Source organism: Hemiscyllium ocellatum, chromosome 2 (assembly GCF_020745735.1).
Source record: "Hemiscyllium ocellatum isolate sHemOce1 chromosome 2, sHemOce1.pat.X.cur, whole genome shotgun sequence".
Taxonomy (NCBI): Eukaryota; Metazoa; Chordata; class Chondrichthyes; order Orectolobiformes; family Hemiscylliidae; genus Hemiscyllium; species Hemiscyllium ocellatum.
This window is the reverse complement of record NC_083402.1, coordinates 10,694,556-10,713,050: the sequence shown is the minus strand read 5'-3', so window position 1 is coordinate 10,713,050 and position 18,495 is coordinate 10,694,556. Positions and strand designations below refer to the sequence as shown.

The 18,495-nt window shown below is 42.2% G+C and overlaps 1 protein-coding gene across 1 annotated transcript in view; it reads right to left on the bottom strand.

Moving 5' to 3' along the window:
* Positions 1–18,495, bottom strand: part of cfap99 (cilia and flagella associated protein 99) — a 104,028-nt gene that overhangs the window by 68,628 nt on the left and 16,905 nt on the right. The window contains exons 3-5 of the mRNA XM_060847287.1: positions 14,778–14,872; positions 14,569–14,681; positions 4,285–4,462 (exon numbers count right to left, since the gene is read on the bottom strand). Coding sequence (XP_060703270.1) covers positions 4,285–4,462; positions 14,569–14,681; positions 14,778–14,872 — 386 coding nt within the window. The remainder of the gene's footprint in view (positions 1–4,284; positions 4,463–14,568; positions 14,682–14,777; positions 14,873–18,495) is intronic.

The window sequence follows — 18,495 nt, the reverse complement described above, 5'->3', positions numbered from 1 at the left end:
TTGTTAAATAGCCTACAACAATATATTCCTATCCTGGTGAGTTTCCCAATATTTTAAATGATGGGAGATGCTCATTTCAAAATTTAGAAATAACATTGTACTTTAGGAGATGAATATTCAATTAGAGTGACCTGCACCCATATATACATAAAAGCTACTACAATATTTTAATATTTCCTCTGACTATACCTCTCTTTATTCCTGCTTTGTGTCTCTGAAGGGTGCCACAGCAGCAAGCATATGGTAATTCATTTCTAGCAGCTTTGTTTTTTAATGAGCAAAGAAAACTGAGATAATTCTGTTGTGCATTTGCTTCATTTACTGAGAGTTGGCTTTGATTGGCCCAAGAACAAAGTGATTCCAAACTTCACAATCTGCTGTTGCATCAGGTGTTCTGCCATGTTGACAGTGCTCACTGCAACAGTCAGGTTAGTAGTGAGTCTTGGACTTTAAGGTTTCTGTTTCAGGGATTTCAGGGTCAGAAAAAAAAATTTATGGCTTCTTGTAAAAATTCTCTTGTTCTGCCAATTAATCATTCTTTAATCTGCCAATGGAGCAATTGAATTTCCACTTGATTGATAAAGCTCCCAACCATCCTTGGCTTAGAAAGCAAATATACTAATGAACAGGGCAAACACTCCTCTGCTATCTACTCACAATCTTAGATGTATAACTGGAAAAATATTTTCAAAGTCCAAAGAGGTGAACTTGCTCAGCAATACTGTACCCCTCATCAACCGTACAAAATCGTTGATTAACCATGGATCTCATGTTGTTGACTGTTACATGACAACAGTGGTTGTAGATCATTATATATTAAGTGGTTTGAGAACATTCAAAGGGGTATATTGCATAAATACAGGCATTTCAATTTGTTCAATGAGCAATTTGTTCATGCTTTATTTAATAATGAAACTGAAAATGTGTTGCTAGAAAAGCACAGCAGGTCAGGCAGCATCCAAGGAACAGGAGATTCGACGTTTCTCCTGCTCCTTGGATGCTGCCTGACCTGCTGCGCTTTTCCAGCAACACATTTTCAGCTCTGATCTCCAGCATCTGCAGACCTTAATTTCTCTTTAATACAGAAACTGTCATTGTAAATTATTATTTAATTATGGTTTACAATTATTATTGTAAATTCTGACTTGAAACTTTCATTCTTGCACTTCTAAGAACTACACATCTTAAATTGTGGTCAATATTCAGAAGTGTGTTTTTATGAATATTCAGCATAACATTTTTCAGTGACAGGAACACATCTGCAGTGATTTGTTCAAATACAGCAAGTTCACACTCTTAAAACCTGTAATCAATAGTTTCCATGAATTGGTAGATTTCACCTTTGGATCAATGCTGAGAGAGCTGATGCTGTTTATTTATGTTTTCATGACTTGAAAACTCTTCATTCTATGTCCTGATGAAATTTTAATCCATCTTTAAGTTTTAGTTAATTTAGATGGTTAATGGCTTTGTTTTTTTTGACATACAATTCCCCTTTCTTTACACCCTGCCACTGCTCAGTGAATTCTGGTTTGTGAAGTTTTAAAGAGAAATGTTTCCTTTTTCTTTGCTGTGTTCTAATTATATTTGATGTTAATTTTGTTTTGACAAGTTTTCTCCACCTGGCCATGGCAAGGAACTCATCCAATTCTTTCTTACAATATAATTAATTTGGAAATTTTCCTTGGTCTGTGCCCAGGGTTCCAGTGAAAATCTCCCTAGTTATGTGCACACCAGAAGAAAGATGACTCACATCTAAGTCTTGACTTCTAATAACCCTACAAATAGCTAGTTAGTTTAGTAACATTATCCGTGATGAGTGAAACTTGTCTGAATATAATCAAGTATCCCGTGACATATGAAATCACAGATACTTCTAGATGTGGAACAAGTTCCTGCAGTTTGATCCCATTCTTGGATCATACTGTCCCTCTCAAGAAAGGAACTAACAGCTTGATAAATTAGTTTGATTCTCCTGGCCTAACCATCAATCCTGGTTACACATGCAAACTGCAGATCACTTTCCGTATAAAGAGTTACACTCAGCTTCTGTCTTGGCTGTGCCTTTCACAACCCCAGCCCTGTGCATTCTGTCCTTGACAAGGGCCTGTGAAATAAAGTTTGTTTTCTCTCGCCCTTTCATGTCTCCCATTTATGTGTAACATTCCTGCTGAGACATCCCTGTCTGGGCTGAAGAACCTGACTTGTTTCTCAAATAGTATCTCACAGCTCTTTACTCGGGCTCTGAGAAGTAACCTTGTCACTCTCTGCAACGCTCCGAGGAAATAGTTGGTCTCCTCATGAGGGCATTAGAAATAGAGTAGGAGTAGAAACATATGAACACAGGCCAGGTGGCCTTCTTCAGCCTGCTCTGCCATTTAATATGAACAAGGCGACACTGACCTTGACATTTTAATTGCTCTTGAGAGGCTGGATAAAGTGGGGTTATTTACTTTGGAGCATAGAGGTGTGATGGGGGACCTGATAGAGCTGTATAAGATTATGAGGGGCATAGATAGGATTAAAAAACAGCTGTTCCTCTTGAAGGGTCCACAATAAGGGACACACGTTTAAGGTGAAAAGCAGGAGGTTTAGAGGGGACTTGAGAAAAAAGGTTTTCACTGGAGGTTGGTGGGAATCTGGTATGCACTGCCTGGGAGAGTCGTTGAGACGGGTACCCTCACAACCTTTAAAAGCTACTTGGATGAAAACAAAGTGTCATAACATTCAGAGCCAAAGGACAAGTATAGAAAGTGGGACTTGTAGATTTTGTATATTTTTGGGTCTCTTCTGTACTGTATGATTCTATAATTCTATCAATTTTCCTGCCCATTTCCAATATCCCTAATATGCTGATGAGAAGATGCAACTTCAGATGCAACTTCAGATATTCTTCTGCTGACCATCTTGGCAAAGTTCACCTTTCAAGAACAAGTGAGACAAACTTGGGGAAAGAATTGTCTCCAGAGTTTTCAAACTGTTCTCTACTTCCCCTGGATTTCCAAGGTTTTCTCCAGGGTACAGGGTCAAAGTTTATGTAATCAAGTGGAAGGAGTGTCATAGCAACTTCCTCTAGGCAGGCTGAACTGAATGTCTATTTGGAAGGGCAGCTGTAGATGTATTGTGGACCAGACCAGGCCTGCTCAAAATACTTGAATAAGATAGCCTAGATCCTAACTTTGTTCTATTTTAGAGGCAAGTGCTTGGCATTTCAAATGCAATTCGATTGGTCAAACTACCGGATTTAAAGCAAACCACACTCTATTCATCCACTATGGGTAAAACGCAACAAAAGAAAGAAGAAATTGGTATAACTTAATGCTATTAGAAAACTTAACAGAATAATAGATTATTAATAATTATTAAATAACTTCCAATGTAGTAACATCTCATAAACACACCCTTGGCAAAAGACAAATTCAGAAAATAGATTGTCTCACATGCAACTCCAGCAGTAGTAGGAGAACCCCCAGCTTTTAGCTGTAACTGAGAGAGGAAAAAATAGCTTCCACTTCTTGAGGACACCAATAGCGACTGCTGACAGCTAAAACTAAAAATCCTGGTTCTGTGGTTGCTTAACCACACCTATTCAGGCTATTGCTCCGACTTTAAGAAACCTCAAGGCTTCACAAGCTGTTTTCAAGTTTTCAACAGAAAGCTGATCAACTCTGTCTTAAAAGCTGTCTTCAAAAAAATCCAGGAGAAAATACAGCTCTTAAATCCATAGTATTGTCACAGAAGTCATTGCCATCTCTAAGCTAATAGGCAAACATTCTTTCTTAGAAACATCTTCTGCGTAACCTGTTCACATGCATGCTTTATTTTTGTCTCGTGGTAGATACAATGCGGCTCAAAAAGACGGTAAACTAAAAAATAACCCTCTTGTCAAACAGCACTGACCAAACATAATTCAGCAAGACTGACCAACCAAGTCCCAATATTAATCCCTGTCCTGCAAGCAGTTAGCTGATTGGAACTGGGTGATGGTAGGAACTCTAAAATTGGTAGAAATATTAGCACAAGGTTACTTGAAGGTGCCTGATGGGGTAAGGACAGTATTAGATCTGCTGTGGTTCAAACAATTACCAACATTTATGATCAAAGCAATTTGGCCAAGGCACCAAAGAGTCATTAATTTCTAGGAAAAAAAGTGTTTTGGGAAAGGAGAAGAGAGAAGGAATTAGCAAGTAAATAAAAATAAGCAAAGCAATTACAATATTATGTAGATGTTTTTCTCTCTTGTGCTAGTCACTAGTAAAGGTGAAAGGCACTCAGCAAACCTACCTTCCTTCGTGTTTGCAGCAGTTGAATTTCCTCAGGCATTGGGATAGATTGTGGTTTAGGCTTGGTGATGTTAAATTCTCTTGGTACTGTCACAGGCTGACTCTCGAGTTTTTTGGAAATCCGATTCGCCATTTTGTTGGCTAAGTGATCGATGAGGTTGTTGATATCTGGTTGCCATCTTTAACAAATAAACATAAATGAGAGAACAGAGCAGAATGGCAAACACATATAATTACGTAATAATACAGCAATGATGGTGCCTTTTTGGGCCATCAGTTCTATTCAGTTCTTTTGACGTGCAACACAGTTAATGCCTTCTTTCTGATTTAGTGCAGAGAAAGACCTCAAGGTGCTCCACCCATTAGTCACCTCTTTGAGTGAGGGAAATATTTCTTTTTATCCTGAACAACTTTGCACAATGGAAAATGAGCCAGCTTATATAACAGGCAACTGATCACATATTGCTGGAATGTTAGTATTGATGAAATTAATATGAGCATCCACCCAGCACACTGAATAAATTTAAGGAGGAGATAGACAGATTTTTAATTAGTAAAGGGTTGAAGGGTTACGGAGAGTGCTTAGGAATGTTGAGTTGAGGCTGAGGAGAGATCAGCCAAGATCGAGCGGGTGAATTCCTGACTGTTGCTCCTAGTTCTTATGTTCTTATATCTTTATGTTCCACACTAAATTCTGACTCCTTCATACATCAGTCTTTTTCTTTTTTTGTTGGTCCTATTAATAAAGTTTATCTTGATATTCATTTTCAATTCAGACAGTTTCTATGTGTAAAAACATAATGACTAGCCTGTTGTTTATATCTGTATTTTAACTCAAATATATTCTAATTAAGTTTAACCTGGGCTGATTAAGTTACAGAATCCAATCATGAACAGTCTGATTGTTTCCGAAAGATTAGATTAGATTACTTACATGTTGTAATTCTACCAGTCTTCACCATTTCCTCTGGCAGCTCATTCCATACAAGCACCACCTTTTGTGTGAAACTGCTGCTGCTGAGGCCCCTTTTAAATTTTTCCCCTCTCACCCTAATCCTATGCTCTGTAGTTCTGGACTCCCCCATGCCAGGGAAAAGACAGTGTCTGTTTACCCTATGCATGATCCCTATGATTTTATAAATCTCTGTATGGTCACCCATCAGCCTCCGATACTCCAGGGAAAACAGCCCCAGCCTTTAGCTCAAATCCTCCAATCCTGGGAACAGTCTTGTAAATCTTTTCTGAACCCTTTCAAGTTTGCACTGCTTATGTTTTAACTAGCATTTTTGAAGTATTTCATGCAACGTGATTCATTCAAAACATAAACATGCCCTATATTTCTGTTCCTCAGCCAGGATCTTGCTAGAAAAGCCTTTTTCAATAGGTCTATTACACAAACAATAGGCCTTGTCAGACTTTCTGAAGTTCACCAGGGAAAAACACACTGGGCCATTGTGTTAAGCAATACAAAAGACCAAACATTCCTGAAAGCACATTAGCCAATATTTGTTTAATGAGTCTGCACTGATGGTGTATTGACAAGTTTTTGTATGCTAGATCATAATACCTAAAAATAGAAGTAGGCCATTCAGCCCATCAAGTCTGCTCTGCAATTCAATGGGATTATGACTGATCTGATAATCCTCAATTCTACTTTGCTGCTTTTTCCCATAATCTTGATTCCCTTATTGATTAAAAATCTGTCTCTCTCAGCCTTGAATATACCTAATGTTACTGCCTCACAGTCCTGAGCAGTAAGGAATTCCACAAGTTTTTAAAAAATACATTTTATTGAAAAAGTAGAATTTACAAAATATTACAACAAATACAAAACAGTACAAAGAAAGAACGCAAAAAAAGTAAAAAAAACAAACCCAATCCACCCTCATGTACAAATGTATAAACATATATAATAAAAAATCCCAACTAACTATTTAACTAAATAAATAATAACCAACAACAAACTAATAGATATCAGTAACTCAACTCAGCCAAACAAGAAACTCATATGTTAGCAGTTCCTCCTCCCTGGATGTTGGACTTGTAAAACACAATCTTTAAGGTTATATCAAAACCCTTATTAGTGTGGCAGATACATTGGTGTCCAGGTATTCCAAAAAGGGCTGCCATGTCTTATAAAAATTCTCAGTTTTATGGTGTACCATATTTGTGAGAAAATCCAAGGGGATATGCTCCATAACAATCTTCTGTTATTTCTGGGGGGTTTTCAACCTAGCAAGATATTCTTTCTTGTGCAGAAAGTGAGAATATTGAAAAGTTCTTTCTTATGTGTATCTGCAAGGGAACACACTGGGCAGGCCAAAAAAAAGAGAGATCGGGTCCTTCTCCACCCTTACACCCAAAATCCTCTCCATAGCACCTGCCACAGCATTCCAGTATGTTTGAAGCCTACCACAGGACCAGAGACAATGGGTAAGAGTGCCTGTGCAAACCTTGCACTTTGGACATGTTGAAGATACCCCGGTTTAAATTTTCACAATGGTCCGGAGCCAAGTGGACCCTGTGGTGAATCTTCAATTGTAAAGCATGGGTCCTGTTGCAAATTGATATCTTTCTCGTGATTTCCCAAATATCTTCCCATGCCTCTGAGGAGAACTCAACACCTAGCTTTCTCTCTCCCTCCCCCCCCCCCCAATTGATGATATAAAGTGCTGACAGAAAGTGTACTCTTAGCACTGAGCACTCTCCTCTCTATGTCAGATTTGGAGCGATCAGTGAAAAGTGTAGTCTTTTTTTAATAAAATCTCTAACTTGAAAAAACAAAAGAGGTCCCTGTTTGATAGCTTGTATTTCCATGCTAACTGATCAAAGGATGTCATTGTGTCTCCCTCAAATAAATTGTCCATGCAAGACACACACCTAGCTGCCCAATGTTTGAATCTTGAATCTATCATCCCTGGTTGAAAACCTGGCATACCCACCATAGGTGTAAGAGAAGGTGTTTCGCCAACATTGCCTTCCCTCTGCCGAATTGCCCTCCATGCTTTAACAGTATTGATAACTATTGGGTTATGGGAATGTTCCCTAACTGTCCTCATTTTGTCCAAAAACAGCAAGCTACTAAGGGGGCACCTTGCCTGGGAGGTTTCGCTTTCTAACCACAGGCCCAATCACTCTCGGAGGATAAAAGCGAGCTTAGTTGGTAGCTTTTAATATCTGGGAGATCCACTTCCCCCCAATCTGTGAGGCAATTGCAGTTTAGCTAATTTAGGAGGGGCCGCATACGATGCCAAATAAAAGAGCTGAACCAGCTGTTCAGTTTCCTGAATATTTGCTTATTGAAAATCAGGAGAGCATCCGTTTAGGGTATAACAAACTGAGCACCTTCGTAAGCCCACCCATAGGCATAGCCTCTGATTTTGCAAGATTAATCTTATACTCCAAAAAGGTGTCAAAAGCACCAATACATTGCATCAGGCGAGGCATCGAAACTGCTGGATTTGACAAAAAAAATTAGGACATTGTACGCGTACAACAAAATCTTATGTAATTTTGACCCCGGTTCTGGTGCTGATATATTGGGATCCCTACGAGTGGCCTCTACCAACTGTTCAATCAGCAGTGGCAAAAGGGGATAGCCCTGCTGGCTGCCCCTAAAAATGTTAAAATTACTGGATCCCACCCCATTAGTGATGACTGCAGCGAGACGGTCACTGTAGAGAACCTTCACCCATCTTATAAAGGCTTCGCCCAAGCCATACTGCTCCAGAGTATGGAAAAGGTATGGCAACTCAACTCGATAAATAAAATCTAGAGAAATCACCAGTCCCTGTATTGACTGTTATTGACATGCTTGAACTACGTTAAGCAACCTCCTAAAATTATTGGAGGATCTGCAGCCGTTTATGAAGTCCATCTGGTCCTTTTAAACAATAGAAGGTAACACGGTCTCAAGCCTTAATGCAAGAGTCTTAGAGAGGATTTTAAGTCCACATTTAAGAGTGAAATGGGCCAACTCAGCACCGCCCTCCTAACCTGCAATCCTCTTCCTGACCTCTCCGCCCCCACCCCACTCCGGCCTATCACCCTCACCTTGACCTCCTTCCACCTATCCCACCTCCATCGCCCCTCCCCCTAGTCCCTCCTCCCTACCCTTTATCTTAGCCTGCTTGGCTCTCTCTCTCTCTCTTATTCCTGATGAAGGGCTTATGCTCGAAACGTCGAATTCTCTATTCCTGAGATGCTGCCTGGCCTGCTGTGCTTTGACCAGCAACACATTTGCAGCTATACGAAGCACAGTCCTCCGGAATCTTCCTTTTTTTAAGAATAAGCAAAATATTGGCCTCTCTCAGAGATGGCGGGAGACATTCATGACTGTATGAATCATTGAACATGTTGAGCATCAGACCTGACAATATGTTTATAAATTCTGTACAGAATTCACTGGGAAGCCCATCAGGACTGGATGCCTTTCCACTCTGAAGGTGCTTCACAGCCTCCTGCACCTCTTGCTTTGATAAGGGGAAATTGAGAAAAGACTCTTGTTTGGGGGTCATGCCCAGGAGCTCCAAATCCTTAAAAAAAGACTTCATTTGGGCCCGCCCCCTCCTCACAACCCTCAGATTGGTATAACTGAGAGTAAAATCTCTGGAATACCACGTGAATCTTTTTGGAGTCACATATTAGGTTTCCGAATCGCCGTAATGGTTTGAGGGGCACTCCTTTTCCTGGCAAGATATGCTAGGTATTTGCCTGGCCTGTCACGATGCTCATATAACCTTTGCTTTGCAAGAGTAAGCTCCTTCTTTGCTGTTTGTGTGAGCATGGAATTCAATGCAGACCGCAGCACCGTAATCCTCTGTAGCTTGACCAACAAGAGCCTGTCAAAGTCAGCCTTCTCGGCTGCCTTCAACTGAGCAGTTCGTCAACTTCACCAACATATTCCACCCTGACCTTGCTGGTGTTTTTGAATCTGTAGTCTGTACTGTTTGTCCTGTTCGGGTCCAAACTCTGCTGGTTTAAAGGTGGTTCGGAGTCCGTGTGGGATGAGTTGGTTACGGAGGCAGGCACTGAGGAAGCAAATGTGGCTGTGGTACCGAGTTTGTTTCACGACATGGTTGAAGAGGTTCAGGGCAGAGGAAATGACCTGGGAGTTGCAGTGGGAGGGGGACTCCCTGAGATTCTTGTAGAGAGAGGAGGAAAACTTCTTCAAGGCAGGCATCCTTGCAAGAGGATTCACAGTAGATGCCTGGAGGAAGAACGCCTCATCTTCCGCCTCAGAACACTTCAACTCCAGGGCATCAATGTGGACTTCAACAGCTTCCTCATTTCCTCTTCCTCCACCTCATCCTAGTTTCAAACTTCCAGCTCAGCACTGTCCCCATGACTTGTCTGGACTTGTCCGACCTGCCCAGCTCCTTTTCCACCTATCCACTCCACCCTCTCCTCCCTGACCTATCACCTTTATCTCCTCCCCCACTCACCCATTGTACTCTATGCTACTCTCTCCCCACCCCCACCCTCCCTTAGCTTATCTCTCCATGCTTCCGGCTCACTGCCTTTATTCCTGATGAAGGGCTTTTGCCCAAAACGTCGATTTCGCTGCTCGTTGGATGCTGCCTGAACTGCTGTGCTCTTCCAGCACCACTGATCCAGAATCTGGTTTCCAGCATCTGCAGTCATTGTTTTTACCTATACTGCAGCCTGGGCATTTAAATATCTAAACCAGGCATAAGCTGCCCGTAAGTAGGCATTTAGCCATTCCAACCACTTTCCCTCCTCCTAGCTGGAGCCGCACCACAAACACAAGCAGCAAAGAAAGCAAATAAATCATGGAATAGCAGTATGAAGAAAGAAAATATTTTTAAAGAAAAAAGGAGTGAATACCTCACCCATCCTTTGGTATAACTTAACTTAGAAATTGAAAGTACACATCTCAACCACCGTCAAACATAGTTTAAACCAGATTATTACCAATAAAAAAAGGAAAAGAAAGCCCCTACTGGAAATCCTCTGTTTTTCAAAGAGAAAAAAACAAAGACATACCCAAACAACACTACTATTTGTACATACTAAATTGTTCATATTAGGTTAAGTTTGTCCACAAAGTCCTTGCCTTCTCCAATGTCTCAAAGAGATGTATGGATCCATCTAAGGTGTTCAGAAGCACCACCGGATACCTCAGATCCCAAGCTCCCTCAGTGTTCTCTTGACACCGTCGTAGGATTTTTTTTCTGGATCACTGCCGCTGAGAAGGCCTGGAAGAACATGATCTTAGAGCTTTTGTAAACTAGGACCTTTGAATCCTTCCCCTGGATTCTGGAAGCTTCCACAATTTTCTCCTTATCTCTATAATGATGGGATAGCACCAAGTGAGGACAAGGACATTGATTCAGACCTGACCTCCACGCCATGATCTGGTGAGCCCTCTCAATCTACAAGCCTCTCATTCCAGTCTCCAAGTTAAGGAATCTTGGCAACCAGTCCTCAATAAATTCCGCCGGCTGCTCGCCTTCCTTGCCCTCCAGCAGACCAACGATCCAAATGTTTTTTCTCCTGCCCATTGTTCTCAAGATCATCCACTTGGCCATGCAAATTATGGACCTGCATTTTCAGGATCCTATCCTTGGAGGAACTGGTATCAGCTTCTCCCACTGTGACTCTGTGTTCAACCTCATCTGTCCTCTTTTCCAGGTCTCCCAGTTGGTGTTCATTCTTCTGCAGCATGATAGAGATCAGGGCTAGTTTCTCCGCTATCTGTTTACCCAACGTCTTGCAAGAGTTCGCAAGCCCCTTCACCAGGGCCTGGAAAGAAATAGAGTCTGCTTATCCTGCAGGCTGGGCCGGAGGCCTGGCCTCGGACGCTCCTCCTCCCTTCTTCGGCATCTCTAGATGGCAAAAACTCAGGTGAGTTGATATTTCAGTTTCCTCGGACTCCACAACCTTTCCAGAGTCCCAGAATATTGCAATGGTCCGGGTTGGGCGGGTTAGAAATCCATCTCACTTGTGTAACAGTGCAGAGTTCTGCAACGTGATCCTCCTAGATCACCGCCATCTTGGATTTCCCCCCCGCCACACAAGTTTATTACCCTTTGAAAGATGACATTCCTCCTTATCTCCATTGTAAATGTGTAACTCCTCATTCTGAGATTTTGATCTCTGGACCGAGACTCCCATATAAAGGGAAACAACGTCTCACATCTACCTTATCAAGTCTCCTAAGAATCTTGTATATTTCAATGAAGTTTTTTCTTATTCTTCTGAATTCCACCAACTCAACCTCTCCTCATAATCTGTCCCTCCACAACTGAGATCAGCCAAGTGAACGTCCAATGGATTGCCTCTAATGCCAGCATACCTTTGGTTTGATAATGGGCACAAAACTTTGGTCTGATTAGTGCCTTGTATAGTTTTAGCAAGACTTCTCTATTTGTAATAGTTCATTCCCTTTGAAATAAAGGCCAACATTACATTTGCCCTCCCTATTACCTGCTGAACTTGGCTGCTAGCTTTTTGTGATTTATGCACAAGGATTCACAAATTGCCTTGTAGCCATCCATAGCCTTTCTCCATTTAAATTACATTCAGTTCCTCCATTCTTCCTGACATAGTGCACCATCTTATAATTTTCCACATTATATTCAATTTCCTAATTTTTGTCCATTTGCTTTCCCTGTCTATTTCCCTTTACAGACTCTTTGTATCATCCTTACCACTTAACCTTCCCACCTGTTTTGTGCTCTCTGCAAAGTGGAAGTACATTGACTTTACTCACCCAAGTCATTAATATAACTTGTGTCATCAGCACTTATCCCTGTGGATTATAGGATGCCAACCTGAAAATGTCTCTACCACTGCTCCACCCCCCTTCCAATTCCAACTCTCTGTTTTCTTTAGTGAGCAAATCCTCTACCCATGCTACTATACTTCCTCCAACACCACGTGCGCTTATCTTGTTAAGTAGCCTAATATGTGGTACCTTATCAAGCAAATGGAATGTTGTGGTACCTTCTGAAAACCCAAATATATAACATCCAGTGTTCCCCCTTTATCTATCCTACTTGCTACCTCCTCAAAGACTTCTAATAAATTTTTCAGTCATGCTTTCACCTTCATGAAGCCATACTGACTCTGAGTGGCCTGCAGGTAGAAAGGCACTGGGAATCTCGCCAACTTGCAACAATTAAAGTTATACATGGTTTAAGTCTAAGGTGTTTTTAGGTGAAAGGATAGGATGATGGACGTTCAGGATCTTGTAAAGTTGATGAAAGCAGCTGGGGATTTCTGTAACATCAGAACAGGGACAACTGCAAATGTGTTGCTGGTCAAAGCACAGCAGGCCAGGCAGCATCTCAGGAATAGAGAATTCGACGTTTCGAGCATAAGCCCTTCATCAGGAATAAGAGAGAGAGAGAGCCAAGCAGGCTAAGATAAAGGGTAGGGAGGAGGGACTAGGGGGAGGGGCGATGGAGGTGGGATAGGTGGAAGGAGGTCAAGGTGAGGGTGATAGGCCAGAGTGGGGTGGGGGCGGAGAGGTCAGGAAGAGGATTGCAGGTTAGGAGGGCGGTGCTGAGTTGAGGGAACCGACTGAGACAAGGTGGGGGGAGGGGAAATGAGGAAACTGGAGAAATCTGAATTCATACCTTGTGGTTGGAGGGTTCCCAGGCGGAAGATGAGGCGCTCCTCCTCCAGCCGTCGTGTTGTTGTGTTCTGCCGGTGGAGGAGTCCAAGGACCTGCATGTCCTCGGTGGAGTGGGAGGGAGAGTTAAAGTGTTGAGCCACGGGGTGATTGGGTTGGTTGGTTCGGGCGGCCCGGAGGTGTTCTCTGAAGCGTTCCGCAAGTAAGCGGCCTGTTTCACCAATATAGAGGAGGCCACATCGGATGCAGCGGATGCAATAGATGATGTGTGTGGAGGTACAGGTGAACTTGTGGCGGATATGGAAGGATCCCTTGGGGCCTTGGAGGGAAGTGAGTGTGGAGGTGTGGGCGCAAGTTTTACATTTTCTGCGGTTGCAGGGGAAGGTGCCGGGGGTGGAGGTTGGGTTGGTGGGGGGTGTGGATCTGACGAGGGAGTCACGAAGGGAGTGGTCCTTGCGGAACGCTGATAGGGGAGGGGAGGGAAATATATCCTTGGTGGTGGGGTCCGTTTGGAGGTGGCGGAAATGGCGGCGGATGATACGTTGTATGCGGAGGTTGGTGGGGTGGTAGGTGAGAACCAGTGGGGTTCTGTCTTGGTGGCGGTTGGAGGAGCGGGGCTCAAGGGCGGAGGAGCGGGAAGTGGAGGAGATGCGGTGGAGGGCATCGTCGATCACGTCTGGGGGGAATCTGCGGTCCTTGAAGAAGGAGGCCATCTGGGTTGTGCGGTGTTGGAATTGGTCCTCCTGGGAGCAGATGCGGCGGAGACAAAGGAATTGGGAATATGGGATGGCATTTTTACAGGGGGCAGGGTGGGAGGAGGTGTAGTCCAGGTAGCTGTGGGAGTCAGTCGGTTTATAATAGATGTCTGTGTTGAGTCGGTCGCCCGAGATAGAAATGGAGAGGTCTAGGAAGGGGAGGGAGGAGTCTGAGATGGTCCAGGTGAATTTCAGGTCGGGATGGAAGGTGTTAGTAAAGTTGATGAACTGTTCAACCTCCTCGTGGGAGCACGAGGCAGCGCCGATACAGTCATCGATGTAGCGGAGGAAAAGGTGGGCGGTGGTGCCAGTGTAGTTGCGGAAGATGGACTGTTCCACATATCCTACGAAGAGGCAGGCATAGCTGGGGCCCATGCGGGTGCCCATGGCAACTCCTTTAGTTTGGAGGAAGTGGGAGGATTGAAAAGAGAAGTTATTCAGGGTGAGGACCAGTTCAGTCAGTCGAAGGAGGGTGTCAGTGGAAGGGTACTGGTTGGTGCGGCGGGAAAGGAAGAAGCGGAGGGCTTTGAGTCCTTCGTGATGGGGGATGGAGGTGTACAGGGACTGGATGTCCATAGTGAAAATAAGGCGTTGGGGACCGGGGAAGCGAAAATCCTGGAGGAGGTGGAGGGCGTGGGTGGTGTCCCGAACGTAGGTGGGGAGTTCTTGGACTAAAGGGGACAGGACCGTGTTGAGGTATTGGGAGATGAGTTCGGTGGGGCAGGAGCAGGCTGAGACAATGGGTCGGCCGGGGCAGGCAGGTTTGTGGATTTTGGGCAGGAGGTAGAAATTTTCGGTGGGGCAGGTATCAGAACAGGGACACCTATTGAGCATATTAGTGTTGCATGTGCCTTTCCAATATTCAATTCAGGCAACAGAAAACATTCAATATGACATAATAAGGAAAATAATCTTAAACTTGATGAATTACCTCAGCAGAGGATCAATCAGCATCTGGTTTACATAGGCAACATCATATATTTGGCACCATTCATCCTTTATCCATGTGGTCAGGTTCAGACTATCAAATAAGAACCTAAGAAACTGTGGAAAGATCACAACAGCCGTGGAAATAATGATAAAACTAAAATCTTAAATAAAATATTTACATTTTCAGGGATTAATGAATGCCATCCTCACTTGGTGCATTTTGTTCGCAGGCTGAGAGTTGACAATCTTGGTGAAATGTTTCAGACCCAGTTCTTCCAGTCGAAAAATAGCAAGATAGCATATAACTGTAATAGAACAGAGCAAGTACAGTGTTATTTTAGAAACAAGAGAAAATTCAGGTGAGTAGCTGAGTGATACAGTTCAAGATTGACCAAGTCCAAGTCATATTTGGGTCACATGAGCTGATCATACTTGGGTCAGCAGAACTGCTGTTCAAATATCTTCAATTCCACTGGATTAGCAAGAAGGATAATCAGCCATTTAAATGTTGGTTCAGGATCCCTGTAAAAGCCTGTGAAAAAAGGACGAGGGCTGGCTGTGATAGATCCCATTATCTATTAATCTGCTACTATAAAACTGCTCACATGGACAAATTATTGAAGGGTAATCTGTGCTGGAGCACTCCAATGATTTTTGTCAAAACCTTCATGTAGAAGGGACAAAGAAAGAAACTAAGGAACAGCAGGAGCTTTCTTGAGCAATGGTTTAAAAGTGACAAGCGTAGTTCTAACCTGGCATTGTTTACTTTCAAATTAGATTGAAATTAATGAAGAAAATTAAGGCATTTCCCTCCATTTATATTAAATCAAATTCTGGGAGAAAGAAGAGATTTGTACATGAAGGAAATAAATTCAACTTTGGCAATACACATCATCTCATGGAATGATAAAGTAATTGTACACAGAAGGTAACTATTGGGCTCATTGAGTCTACTAGACTAACACTTTCTTTTATTAAATCACAGGGTGAGGGCATCACTGGCAGGTAAGCATTTATTGTCCATCCCCAATTGGCCAGAGGACAGTTAAAAGTCAACCACATTCTCGACCAGAATCACATGTAGGCCAGGCCTGGTAAGGATGGCAGTTCCCTTCCCGAAAGGACACTCGTGAACCTCATAGGTTTTTCCAACCATTAACAATGGATTCATGGCCATCTTTAGACTTTTTAAAATTGAATTCAAGAACTAGCTTCTGCTGAGGAGGGATTCAAATCTGCATTGTGGGACATTATCTAGGTCTCTCATTAACAGTATGGTGATAATACCATTAGGCCATCACTTCTCCATGGAAGAGGTTGATCATTTTATAAAGAGAGGATGGACAAACTAAGCTGATATTTATTGGAGTTTAGAAAAGTAAGTGGTGACTTAATTGAAAACATACAAGATCCTGAGGGGTTTTGACGCATAGATGTAGAAAAGCTGTTTCCTCCAAATACCAACAGGATTACACAAAGTCACCATGGAGTTATGAAAGTGAAATCATGTTAGACAAACCCGCTGGACATTTTTGAGGATGTACCTTATAGAATAGGAAAGGGGAAACTAATGGATGTAGTGAATTTGGATTTTCAGCATGCTTTTAATAAAGACTCATGTGATAGGTTATTTTACAAAATCAAAGCACATGGAATTGGGTAATACACGGGTGTAGATTGAGAATTGGTTGCCATAAAGGAAACAGAGAAATAAATTCAGACATAAAAGCCATTTTTTCTTTGTTCACAGATTCTGACAGTTTCTCTAGCACTTTATGCTTTAAAATCAAATTTCCAGTAATCTTTGTACATTGCTTTTTATTGCAGGAATAAACGGGTCTTTCTTGGAGTGAAGGTGATAATTCATGAGGTACAACAGGAATTAGTACTTGGGACCAAGCTATCCATAATATATCGAGTGTTTCGATTAGTGAGTCAAATATTATATTTCCATGTTTGCTGGCATTGCACAGGGTGGAATTGTGAGTGTGAGGAAGCTGGACAAGAGGCTCCAAGGTGACTTAGACAAATTGAGTAAGAGGACAAATACATGGCATATGTAATGTGGGTAAGTATGAAGATTTCCACTTTAGTAGAATAAGAAGAATAGTAGAGTATTATTTGAATGATGATAGATTGTAAAATATTGATGTATAAAGTAACCTGCATGTCCTTATATAAGGTGAAAGTAAACACTATTGCAGTAAATAGTAAGGAAAGCAAATAGAATGTTTGCCTTTAATGCAAGAGGGTTTCAGTACAGGGGTGAGTTTGGCTTTATTCAGATGCACTGGGTGTTAGTAAGATCATACTTGGAGTATTATGTGCAGCTTTCATCTCCTAGTTAAGAAAATATATACTTACCACAGGCTGATTTGTAGTATGGCACATTTATTGAATGAGGATAGACTGAGTTGACTGGAGTTGAGAAGAACAAGATTGGAGCTGATTGAAATGTATAGAAGCCTGACAATGCTGGACAGGCTGAATGCAAGGATGATGTTTCCCATGACTGGGGATCCAGAACAAGGGATTATTATCTTAGGATATAGGATATCAGAATAGGATGAGGAGAAATTTTTTCATTCAGAAGTTGGTGAACTAATGGAATTTGACCACAGATGGTTGTGGAGGCCAAGTCATGTTTAAGAAGGAAGCAGATTTCTAGAGAATAATGGTATTGAGGAATTGGGAGAGAGCAGGAGCACAGCTTTGGAATAGATGATCAGCGATGACCATGTTGAAATATACAGTGGGCTTGAAGGCCATGGAAAAACCAACATTTAGGGTGTATAAAAAGACAGTGTTGATTGGTTGGCAAGTGGACTATAATTGGTGGAGATATTGCTGTTGACCTATTTTTCTAAATAACGTGCTCAGAGATGTTATTACACACCTCTGGAGCAAGTGGGACTTGAACTCAGGCCTCTCGGTCCGGGGTAGGAACTCTACCTCGGCACCACAAAAGCCCCTTGCCAAAATCTGCACTGACAACTATGGAGAGTACTGACTAGTCAAAAACACCCATGGCTACAAAGGAAGATGGTCACAGAGCAAATCATCTCAGCCCCAGAAAAACACTGCAGGAGTTCCTCAGGGTTTTATGTTTTCTGATCAATCTGCTTGAGATGTCACAACACATCTCTGGAGCAGGTGGGACTTGAACGTGGGCCTCCTGGCTCAGAGGTAGGGACTCTGCCACAGGTTATGCCATTGAAAATGCAACAGCTAATGATGATTGACAGTAAACAGCCAGGCTTTGTTTAGATTTCAAACAAAGCTGGGTAAATTTGATTAGTCAAGGTATTGTCCTGAGAAATGAACTAACAAATAGCTGTCACCTATTTAGTTGAGTTGAAAAAAGATCTCCATGCATGCATATTGTCTCAGTCCACAAAGAGCAAGGCCCTGTGTTTTGATATATGCAGCACACATGCAACTGTGGCATCCTGTGAGCCTGACTGACAATCTTAAATTCGTTGTCAGTGTAATTCTTTGCAGTACATGTAATTCTGCAATCAGACAATTTTTTTCTGGATAATCCTGAATGTGCTAAGAATTGCACTGACAACCAATTTAAGGTTGTCAGTCGGTTAGCAATGATACACTTCTTTTGATAATTCTGAAGAGATACCAATTCCAATTCAGCACACAAATCCTCCAGGTAACATGTTGCATGGAACATGTTTCACACCATACACAGAACTCTAACAGTCGGTGGGAATGGCATTCCTGCTGCAATTTTCTCCTCTCCTCTTCTTGTGAAAGTGTTGGCTTTTGGCTGGGAAATTCCCTCATGTGAAAGGCCCATTCTTTCATGTATGGACTTGGATCTTAAGTGTTGCCAAATGTTTAGACCACTGAAACAGGGTGATCCCCACCCTGTCATCACTCATCATCTAAAAAAAGAGCTACAAGGGAATAAGTC